General features: G+C 35.3%; 1 protein-coding gene across 4 annotated transcripts; it reads left to right on the top strand.

Moving 5' to 3' along the window:
• Nucleotides 1-177: 177 nt before the first annotated feature.
• On the top strand, nucleotides 178-11,409 carry LOC110447987 (uncharacterized aarF domain-containing protein kinase 1-like). 4 transcript variants are annotated; one of them, XM_021494001.1, is made up of 10 exons: nucleotides 178-263; nucleotides 1,121-1,277; nucleotides 1,974-2,057; nucleotides 2,743-2,946; nucleotides 3,336-3,494; nucleotides 4,144-4,302; nucleotides 4,621-4,737; nucleotides 5,446-5,589; nucleotides 9,541-9,738; nucleotides 10,184-11,409. In XM_021494001.1, exons 2-10 carry the CDS (start codon nucleotides 1,137-1,139, stop codon nucleotides 10,544-10,546), a joined length of 1,569 nt encoding a protein of 522 aa, XP_021349676.1. In that variant the 5' UTR covers nucleotides 178-263; nucleotides 1,121-1,136; the 3' UTR covers nucleotides 10,547-11,409. The 4 variants fall into 4 exon arrangements, with proteins under 4 accessions (XP_021349676.1, XP_021349672.1, XP_021349675.1 ...); XM_021493997.1 differs by having other exon boundaries at nucleotides 197-369; XM_021494000.1 differs by having other exon boundaries at nucleotides 197-384.
• Nucleotides 11,410-11,819: the final 410 nt, after the last annotated feature.

Below are 11,819 nucleotides of genomic sequence, written 5' to 3'. Positions count from 1 at the left end.
ATCACTTTAAAACAGAAGAAATCCGGGTTGATGTGCTTATCGCGAAACTGAAAGAAAATTATATACACCTACACGCAAACGCTTGATACGAGGGATTTACAATTACAAGCTTAGGAACGACATTGAACTTTACTTCGCCCGTCAATTTCGTTAACTTACATAAGCACTTGTGTTCCTTTACACAATCGAGCAGCCATATGACAAGACCAATCAGGCTGGCTTCACACATGAGGATCAGATCGTATATTAATAACACGTCAGCAGTATGCCAACTGTGTATCAGATGTAGAACAAAATACATTGTGTAGCATAACGTTAGCAGACGACAAAAGCTTCAGAGAGGAGGAATTTTGTCTGTTTTTTTTTAAGGCCAGTACGAGTGACGTAAATGCCTATATTTTGTTTATAAGGGTACTGTATTAAACTATACCCAGAATTATATTTTAATTTTAACTTCATTCATTATTTGTGACCGAGTTAGACAGTTAAGACTGAATAATGTTTTTAATATTTTTCATGGAAAGTGTCCAGTGAACCGTGATTTTACAAGTAAAGCTTCAATTTGATTTTTATATTCCTGCTATCAAAGGGGTAGATGCTTTTTATTATAATGGTGTGAATGACTGGAATATGCTTCCTGGCAATATAAAACAAATTTCAAAGAAAAGTACTTTTAAACTCACGTGAAAAAGTATTTTATGGAAACTGCAAAGGACAATCACAAAAATGATTTTTTTATTCTACTAGAACCAATGTAATTTTTATTAGATTGTTCATTATTGTTTTGATTAACTGTGATATCTAAAATATTTATAAATACATGTGCAAATATTAATTATTAAATTTGTCTTAACTGGAACTCGGACATGCTCTTTTATGGACCCCATTTGGAAATAAGTTTTATTTTAACTTTAATGGGCTATCCAAGGTAAAAGGCCAACTGTTCGTTAAACTTACTGTGACTACTAGTACTACCTACTGTGATATAATCTAGTCTGTAAAATTGTGTATGTCTTATGTTTGTTTATACCACTTGTTTACTTGTAATGCCTTTTACCTGAACATTTTTATTTTCAGTAGTAGTTAGAACTTCGAGACTACAACCTTTTGTAATTTACAGATTGTCAAAGTCAAAGATGAGTCAACATTTACTTAAGCGAGTCTTGAAGTATAGCGTTCTTGGCAGTGGGATTGGAGGTTCCACATTCTACCTTTGGAAAAATGACTGGGAGCTGACCAGTATAGGTGTGGTCAGGTTTGGCCGAGCTGCTTATGTGGTGAGTATTTATGTACCAATTTAAGGTATACAGTTTTCGAACTGGATTGAGTAATTCCTCGGTGACCAGGTAGCTCCACTGGTAGAGCTTCCGTCTAGAGTTCAGAGAGTCCCAGGTTCGAATCCAGGTCGGGCTGTGCATTTTTCTGCTCCTATCAGATCACCGGTATATTTTGGAACCTATGGCCAACCCTTGTCAAACGCTTGAAGCATTTGGTGTGTAAGCTTGGCAAGTGGAGTTGGAAAGATGGTGTTGCCTTGGGAGGCAAAGACTTAGAAAAGTGCTCTTATTACATATATATAGTACAGTATATGAAGTACATTAATGTGTCAAGAATCTCAATATTACTGCATTATTGATTGACAGGCAATTTATTCAGAACAATTTATTCAGAACAATTTATTGTTATATTAATATGCTTAGGACTATCACATATTCTGTTGGATTATTCATACATGTGTAACAGGAGAAGACTAATACAATGGGGCCAGAGCGAGATTGAACATTGGACCCCCAAATTCTCGTCAAGCGTTGTACCCAACTGAGCTGAGATAATCTGGTAACTTCACATGTACTGTTAAACTTTAAAAGTACTTACAGTTAGGCTTGTGTTTAATTTTACAACTCGTATATCTCAGTATAAAAATCAACCTTTAAAAGAAAGAAATTGTGTACATGTAATTGTTTTATTCGCAGGCAATGCGAATAGCTGTAGATTATAAACTAAGCTTACGGAATCAAGACAGGTCCTCTCCAGCGTACCATGAATTGTTGTCACAGGTGAGATAGGACCAGACCAAGATTTCACAAATTTAAGAAAAAAATCATGAACTATTTAATTAAAAAAGAAAAAGTTTGTCTTATTCTATAAATTGTTTATTATATCTCTCAACCAAAGAGTTAAGGTAGATGTATATACAGTAGGAGTCATTATGTTGTCTGTCCTTCTGTTTGAATTTTGTCCAGATCATAAATACTGACCCACTAATTATTGTTTGATAAAACGTTATAGGTATATATATGATGAGTGTAATTACAAGACATATGTTGCATATGTATGTCATGTTTAAAAATTATCAAACACAAGTACATTGTCTCAAAATCAAGGTCATGTTAAATTATCATTGCATCTAGACTACAACTACCAAAATGCTTAGTACCTTTTTAATTGAATCTGCATAAACTTCAGTATTACGAAAAAACAGTAAATCACATACAACAACAGATTATTACCATCAAGATGACAGTAAGGGTCAATTCATAACCATTGTATATCTCCTAGACCTATTTTAAAGTCTAAAGCTGCAATTAATGCTTGTGTGAGCCATAGACCTAAACCATAGATATTTTGAATATAATTCATGTCAAAATAAAGGTTGCAACAAGGTTTCAAAGTTTAAGTCCCTGCAATTCTTCTTGAATGATCCAGTTAGAATTTAATAATTACACTTATCTTCATTTCTAGATACATTTGCGATCTGCTCTCAGATTGCGGGACATGGTCTGTAAGAATGGTGGTGTGTTTATCAAGGTAGGCCAGCATGTAGGCACACTTGACTATCTGCTCCCTGAAGAGTATGTCAGCTCAATGAAAATCTTACACAACCAAGCTCCACAGTCAAAACTGGCTGATCTCCAGAGAGTGGTAGAAGAGGACTTGGGCAATACGGTACTGTTTAATTTTTATGATATAATTTAGAGCTTTGTAACATCAAAATTGGCAGAATGATTGCAGCCAACACTTCTGCTTGAAATTTATCTAACGATACACTTTTTTTAGTTTGAATTTTAAATGTCAATTAGCAATGGAATTTGATTAGCAATTAAAATACTTTAATGTTTTTGTAAGATTGAAAAATTATTCTTAAAGACGACTTGTAACAAACATGGCTTTGAGAAGCACCTGTTTCTTTTTGAAAAATTGTTCAAAATAGGCAAGTTGTTTAGAAATTCAGTTATGCGATATCAAATATTTCCAACTCCAGGAAAGTGGAAATTCCTAGAATTCCTGGAAATAATCTGAATTATCACATATAACTCTGTTTTTTTTGTAAGTAGATAGGGGAGCTGTTTATAGACTTTGATTCTGAACCCATTGGAGCAGCATCACTTGCCCAGGTCCACAAAGCCACCCTTAAAGATGGCCAAGTGGTGGCAGTCAAAATTCAGCATCCCAAGGTCAGGGCCAGGTCATATGTGGACATCAAAACTATGGAGGTCAGTTTGTGATTCATTTCAGGGTTGATTAAAAGATACTCTCTTTGATTTAGCTCATGCTATATCATGTTCTTTAATATGGAGTTTCTAAAGTGGATACCTAGGTATATATTTTTTCTTGAAAAAAATTGTATTTAACCTTGACGCGCAATATATCTTTCGACTTTGGCTGTCATAAGAGTATCATAACTGATAAAACTCCCTTGGAAACTTTATTTTAAGAAACTAACTAGACCAGTATCGATAACTGTAGATATGCTATATTTAGCAGTTTAAAATTTAATTTCTCTTTGAAACTTTAGATGCTAAGGTTGCAGTTTTCACATTTAGGAAGTCGATAAATTCCAAAAATGCCTGAAATAATTGCAAAAATAAAGAAAGTAATGAATTTGGCCTTTTTTATAATCATCTTTTTTTAAGAGAAACTAATGTGAGCTGAAGTGTAATTTTTGGAGCTAAAGGTTTTAGAGATCTGTAGACAAAGAAAATGATTTCTTATCAAGAGTACATTCATTACATGCTTCTTTCGCAATAACAAGTCAAACACTAAATAATGCAATCAATGCAAATTATAAGGCTTTCTTTCAGCTTTATGTACACATTGTTTGATGCCTTGCCATAAAGTTATGTATTGTAATTTTGCTTTCAGCTACTTGTGCGAGGACTAGCCGTAATGTTTCCAGGATTCCAGTACTTGTGGCTGGCTGAGGAAACGAGAAAAAATCTACCTTTAGAATTGGACTTTCTCAAAGAAGGAGCAAATTGTGAAACAGTTGCCAAACAGTACAAGCATTTCAGTTTTTTAAAGGTTAGGGTTTTGTTACTCATAAAAAATTCCATCCTTGACTTGATAAAAAGTAATAAAATAGTTGTTTTGAGTCAAATGTTTACCTGGTAAGTTTGATGAGTTAAAAATCTGTTCAAATGGAATCTTTGGTATATTTTACATTAATCCCAATCTTTATCTCTTGAAAATGATGTTTCAGAAAACACTTTTTTTCAGATAATTTCAAAACTTAGAAAATATCATGAATTACTTAACATGACCAAAATAAAAGTTTGAAGTTTAGGAGGTTATTTGACATACATGTATTATAAGTTACTCAGTTGATGTTTTCACAAACAGGTACCAAAAATTCTGTGGAACTTGTCATCAGAACGGGTGCTGACCATGGAGTATTTTGAGGGTGGCAAAGTGGATGATCGCGAGTACATGGAAAGTCATGGTATATCTGTCAATGAGGCAAGTAAAGCATGTACGATCACAGGTAAAAATGCTTCAATTTTACCCATAATTCTTTAATACTTTTATTACTCTATGAAGCTTGGCACTATACCTTCCCAGGAGAACTGTTCCAAAGAGAAAGATCCATAATGAAGTTACCATATCACATGCTTTTGGAATATTTCAAATATGACTTCAGATCGTCATGAAAAACAGAATACGATTCAAACAGTAGGTGGTCAGCAATTTGACAATATCAATATATTGCCTCACATAGTTTAGGTTTGACACTTAGCCTTTTTACTTACTTTGATACTTCAATAAAATCCTGCAAGTGTTCAGATTTAACTCTACCTATCATATCTGTAGATGACAGAACAAATATAAGAGGAAATAGCTTTGGTGATGTTATAAGAGATATAAACTTGTAGAAATAAGCAAGACTTTGGAATACTCAATGGTAGTGGCAGTAGTTGCAGATGGAAACTATATGTCTAATAGAAACCATGAATGTTTTCCATCACTTTCCTAGAAAATAAATAACTTGTAATGAAGAAACCGAAAGTGCCGCTATTTCATATTGATAATATGTATGCATGGTGTAATCTGAATCATTCTTGGAAAACATTGAAATAATGGAAACACTGTCTGTTGAATATCAAACAATTTAAGGTTGGTTTTGTTTCTAGTTATTTAAATTGCAATAAAAAGGATATTCTGTGACAGGTGTCGAGGAAGCTGGGAAAACTGTACAGTGAGATGATCTTTGTACAGGGCTACGTCCACTGTGATCCGCATCCGGGTAATGTCCTTGTCAGGAACACCAAAGCAGGGGTGGATATCATCCTCCTTGATCATGGTCTTTACCAGGTATGTGTTGTTGTCATCTCATAAATACCATGTGTAGCAGTGAAAGCTTCATCAGTTATTCACTGTTAAGTAAACTTTGTAATATCACAAAACTTGCATTTTCTTGATATCTGTGATAAAGGGCCCTGCATTGGAATGACGGGTGCCCTAAAGTTATCATCAGTTATCCCTCTGTCTGATTGTCTGTCCACATTTCCAATTTCTAAAGTCAAGGTCAAGTTCAATGTTTCTAAAAATTGACCGTGAGGGGTACATCCTTAATCTGGGTATCTAAAAGTCTAATCTTTTTTGAAATTTGACATGGTGATGCACTGTGAAATGGAGATGGGAAAAAACGGTCTAATAAGCTTTCAAGGTCAAGATAAAAAGAGACTTGGGGAGGAGTTGATCATGCACATGGCAGGGCCCTTGCTGACCTGTCAGGTTTCTGGTTAACATATCTTGATGAAACTTGGTACAGATATTGCATACCAATATAGCTTGAAAGAGTTCACATTTCAGAAGTTATGAGTTATGCCCCTTTCATTGCCAAATAAGGGCATTGTGTAGTAAATGCAAGACCTTTTATTTTTTAATCAATTCCTTTCAAATTTGGCATAGTAATGCTAGAAGCAATAATGTTCAACATATATTACATGTTTTTCTGTCGAGTTTCAACTTTCAGCATTTTGGCGTATCACACTTGACATAGCAATACTGTACTTCATTTTTGTCGTTAACTTTTGCTTGTTTACACGATTACTCCGTCGAAAATGCAAGAACTTTTTTATTATTTGTTTAATTTCTTTCAAATTTAGTATGGTAATTCAAAAACCAAACATGTTTAACATATGTGCCAGGTTTTGTTGTCACGTTCCAACTTCAAATACCAACATGATACACATATTCTAAAGTAATAAGATAGTTTGAATCAGTTCGTGTTTCAGGATTCTACACCCAAGGTCAAGGTTGCTGTTGCTAGCAATAACATGTCATTGGTGTTCATGTAATTAGGGCCCCGTATCGGAGATACGGGTGCCCTATAGTAATCACTCTGTCTGTCTGTCTGTCCGTCCACAAATTTTTGTTCCTGGCTGATAACTTTGGTATTTATTGACAGATGTACATGAAACTTGGTCAAGATGTTCAGTTCACAAAAATACACCTTAAAGTAAAAAGTCAAGGTCAAAGGTCAAGGTCATTAGGTTTAAATGTCAAGGTCAAATTTTGCATCTTTTCACTGATGAACATTTTGTTATGACATGATGAAGCAAAGTTGATCAGAATTAAACAAGGAGTCAACCTGACCAAATGTCAAGGTCATTGGGTCAAAGGTCAAGGTTACATTTTGTATCTTTTCACTGGTGAACATTTTGGTATGACACTTTGAAGCAATGATGCTCAGAATTAAACAAGGAGTCAACTGACCAAAGGTCAAGGTCATCGGGTCAGGGGTCCAGGTCAAATTTTGTAGCCTTTTACTAATAAGCATTTTATGACATGATGCAAAGTTGTTCGGAATTAAACAAAGAGACACACTGAGGTAAAAAGTTGAGGTCAAAGGTTAAGGTCATTAGATTCAAAGGTCACGGTTCAGTTTTGTATCTTTTCACTTGTGAACATTTTGGTATGGCACTTTGAAGCAATGTTGCTCAGAATTGAACAAGGGGTCAATTGACCAAAGGTCAAGGTCACTGGATCAAAGGTGAAGGTTAAATTTTGTATCTTTTCCCTGATGAACATTTTGTTATGACTTTGTGAAGCAAATTTGGTTGGAATTTAAGAAAGAGTCAACTGACTTAAGGTCAAGGTCACTCGGTCAAAGGTCAAGGTAAAATTTAGTAATTTTTTGCTGGTGAATATTTCATTATGACACTTTGAAGCAATGTTTGTGGGAATTAAACAACGCGTCATTCTTGATGATTATGGGGGATATATTGCCACAAGACGGGGCCCTTACTGACCTGTCAGTGTTCTAGTTAAACTTTAATGAGATTTGTTATTACTTGTGAAAATCAGTTAGTTCAAAACTTCACACCTACTCCTTGTAATTTCAGCATTCATATTCAACAAAAAGTTGTTTGACTATTATTCATTTTGTAATTGAATTAATCTGAAAATCTCTCAACTCAATACTTTTCTATATATTATGTATATTATGCCATAATATCTGGGTGCAAATTGCAGTTCAGGACTCCTACCTCAAAGCCAAGGTTCTAGTTTTAGTAATAGCAACATTGACCACAAAAGTGTACAATAATTCTGTAACACAAAATAGCTTGCGCCATAAACACAGTCAATGAATGGCAAGGTCACAGTCACCAACAGAACAGTGGCAGTAAACAAATTTATATCATATGTCACTACCTGCTTCCAATATATCAATCCCCTTCTGATGGTCTGGCAGCCATATCATTCTTCCACTTGCATTGCTCTTGTTATTAATTTGTGCAGAGTTGACCTCTTTATGATGTGTTCTCTGAATCAAAAAATATACGTAAGACATGAATAATGGAATAATAAATTTTGACTTTGGGTCACACTGCAATCAACTGATGATGACACTGTTGGTTATAGTCCCTGACTGATGACTTCTTCCCACACTTCTGTAAGATGTGTGTCACTGTCTGTTTGTAGTCCCTGACTGATGATGTCTGTCTACACTACTGTATGATGTGTGTCCCTGTCTGTTTGTACTCTCTGACTGATGATGTCAGTCTATACTACTGTAAGATGTGTTTCCCTGTCTGTTTGTAGTCCCTGACTGATTGTTGGTTATAGTCCCTGACTGATGACTTCTTCCCACACTTCTGTAAGATGTGTGTCACTGTCTGTTTGTAGTCCCTGACTGATGATGTCAGTCTATAATACTGTAAGATGTGTGTCACATTCTGTTTGTAGTCTCTGACTGATGATGTCTGTCCACACTTCTGTAAGATATGTGTCACTGTCAGTTTGTAGTCCCTGACTGATGATGTCAGTCTACACTACTGTAAAATGTGTGTCACTGTCTGTTTGTAGTCCCTGACTGATGATGTCAGTTTACACTACTGTAAGATGTGTGTCACTGTCTGTTTGTAGTCACTGACTGATGATGTCTGTCTACACTACTGTAAGATGTGTGTCCTTGTCTGTTTGTAGTCCCTGACTGATAATGTCAATCTATACTACTGTACGATGTGTGTCTCTGTCTGTTTGTAGTCCCTGACTGATGATGTCTGTCTATACTACTGTAAGATGTGTGTACCTGTCTGTTTGTAGTCCCTGACTGATGATGTCAGTTTACACTACTGTAAGATGTGTGTCACTGTCTGTTTGTAGTCCCGGACTGATGATGTCTGTCTACACTACTGTAAGATGTGTGTCCCTGTCTGTTTGTAGTCCCTGACTGATGGTGTCTGTCTATACTACTGTAATATGTGTGTCCCTGTCTGTTGGTAGTCTCTGACTGATGATGTCAGTCTATACTACTGTAAGATGTGTGTCCCTGTCTGTTTGTAGTCTCTGACTGATGATGTCAGTCTATACTACTGTAAGATGTGTGTCACTGTCTGTTTGTAGTCCCGGACTGATGATGTCTGTCTACACTACTGTAAGATGTGTGTACCTGTCTGTTTGTAGTCCCTGACTGATGATGTCTGTCTACACTACTGTAAGATGTGTGTCCTTGTCTGTTTGTAGTCACTGACTGATGATGTCTGTCTACACTACTGTAAGATGTGTGTCCTTGTCTGTTTGTAGTCCCTGACTGATAATGTCAATCTATACTACTGTAAGATGTGTGTCTCTGTCTGTTTGTAGTCCCTGACTGATGATGTCAGCCTACGCTACTGTAAGATGTGTGTCCCTGTCTGTTTGTAGTCCCTGACTGATGATGCCAGTCTGCACTTCTATAAGATGTGTGTCACTGTCAGTTTGTATTCAATGGCTGATGATCTATACTAATTTTAGAACTTTTTCGCTGTTTTATAGTCCCTGACTGACGATTTCCGTCTACACTACTGTAAGATGTGGATGGCCATGATTAATGCAGATGTAGAAGGAATTAAAGAACATGCCACTGCGCTCAATGCTGGAGATTTTTATGGATTATTTGCTTGCATGTTAGCAGCTAGATCTTGGAGTTCTATAACCTCTGGAATGAGAAACAGAAAAGTAACAGAGGAAGAGGTAGGTTTCCCCTTTATGGTTTGATGATAGATTGGCCAAGTTTGAAAAGTGTATTATGAAATGTTTGTTTCTAGTTTGCCAGTAATTGTATAAACACGTTTTGATAGTTAATTAGTTATTTAATCGAATTGATGATTAGAAAAAAATTCGTTGCTGTTGTAATGTGTCAAAATTCTAGACAATTTTTCAGCTATTGCAATTCTGTAGGCTAATAATGTTTGTGAAAAAAATCCTAATTTAAAACAATGATGCTTTTTACATTTTGTGCATAGTTTTAACTTTAATTTAAGACATTGGAATCAAAGTATCCAAACTAAGGATGTTTCACTATTGTAACAGATATGTCGAATTGTGAGGTAAGGATGAAAGAGAATGTTAAATAATGTTGTTCATTTCATAAGATCTTACAATACTGTTTCATATCAATGAATCTATGCTTTTACAGACGGATGAGATCAAAGCCAACGCTGCAGAATTCCTGGTACAAATATCTGACCTTCTGAACCGGATTCCTCGACAATTGCTTCTTATCTTGAAGACCAATGACGTACTGCGGGGAATAGAAACCTCTCTTCAAACGCGCGCTAATGCTACGTCCTTTATAAACATGTCGCGCTGCTGTGTTCGTGCCGTAGCAGCAGACAGACTTAAGAATTGTCAGTCTTATCTTGAAACTTTCAAGGTCAAACTTGGTTGTCAATGGCAACTATGTAAACTTGGACTATACAAAGTGTTCCTGTGGTTACAGTCCTCATTTCTTGGCAGTCATATGTTTAACATTAGAAATGCTCTACTTTTAGGAAGATAACATATTGGTCATTTAGGTATTATTAGATATGAAAATATGTAATTATTTAAGTTAGATCAGAGAGGGTGCTCACACCAATAGGTAGATTAACAAATGAACTACAGTATTATAAAAAAAAACCTGAAATATTCCAAATATTATTCACCTGTAAATGGCTTTACCCAACTTTGAAAATATTTCATTAAAATAGTTTTGCTGTATTTTTTTCTAGCAACCTATCTATTTAAAAAGGTGAAAAGAAATACCTTGATTGAAGAATAAAATGGTGGAGGACTGAAATGTTAGACTTACAGAAACTTGTTGATTATCTAAAACACTATTTAGGTAAAAAGATTATCAAATCCATAAATAAAAGTGAATTGAAATACATTTTCAATCATGGAGTCATAGATCAGTTCTATTGAACTTTATCATATTAAATCTGGAGTAGCATATACAGAAAAAACAAAAGATGACAGAGTTAAAGAAAAAAATGAAATCTGAAGACTTGCTGATCTCCCCATTATGGTACCATCAAGACATTAAAATAGGAAGCAAACTCTTGTTCTATTCGATGCAGTGTGTATATGCTGTTCGATACGTCCTGGGTTGAGTGACATATGAAATATGTAATTTTGTCACATCATTGTACAGGTAAACAATACAAATTGCTCACTCAGTCATAAGTTGACAAAGGCACCAGTCGGTCTTGAAACATTGTGACAGGTTTACAACGTACATTGTCTGTGTAAAAAGTAAACCTTTGATATTATATATATACAAACTGATAAATCTTTTTGGGGCCGTGTTGGCCAAGTGGTTAAGGCATCTGACATTCTGCTACCACTAGCCCTCCACCACTGGGTTGCGGGTTCAAGACCTACGTGGGGCAGTCGCCAGGTACTGGCCGTTGGTCGGTGGCTTTCCTCCACCATCAAAACCTGGCACGTCCTTAAATGACCATAGCTGTTAATAGGACGTAAAACACAAACAAACCAAACCAAACCAACCAAATCTATTACATTAAGGGTTGAAACAACCAAGGAGTTACTTTTGTAGTACCAGGTAATGATACAAATGATGAAGTAATTAAAATTTTGTACAATTCAAAAATTGTATTAATATCCAGATTTTTAATAGATTTTTTGTATACATGACATATTGAAATAATTGTTTTGTTTTTTGTTTGATAATGGTACAACATCATTAAAGAACAAACAGGTATTAAACCTTTAAAAATTAAAGACAAAAGAAAGTACAAGTGTATCAGCAACTGTAATGTACAATTGGCATT

This window comes from Mizuhopecten yessoensis, unplaced genomic scaffold (genome assembly GCF_002113885.1).
Source record: "Mizuhopecten yessoensis strain PY_sf001 unplaced genomic scaffold, ASM211388v2 scaffold3747, whole genome shotgun sequence".
Classification (NCBI taxonomy): Eukaryota; Metazoa; Mollusca; class Bivalvia; order Pectinida; family Pectinidae; genus Mizuhopecten; species Mizuhopecten yessoensis.
The sequence above is the reverse complement of the archived record's forward strand: the minus strand, read 5'-3'. Positions and strand labels throughout refer to the sequence as shown.

What these genes read in the sequence shown, in the direction of transcription:
- LOC110447987 (XM_021494001.1), top strand. Translation starts at nt 1,137, where the DNA reads ATGAGTCAACATTTACTTAAGCGAGTCTTGAAGTATAGCGTTCTTGGC. An exon ending in ATGGTATATCTGTCAATGAG is followed by an intron (nt 4,738 to 5,445) that starts GCAAGTAAAGCA and finishes ATTCTGTGACAG; the next exon opens with GTGTCGAGGAAGCTGGGAAA. An exon ending in GAAAAGTAACAGAGGAAGAG is followed by an intron (nt 9,739 to 10,183) that starts GTAGGTTTCCCC and finishes ATGCTTTTACAG; the next exon opens with ACGGATGAGATCAAAGCCAA.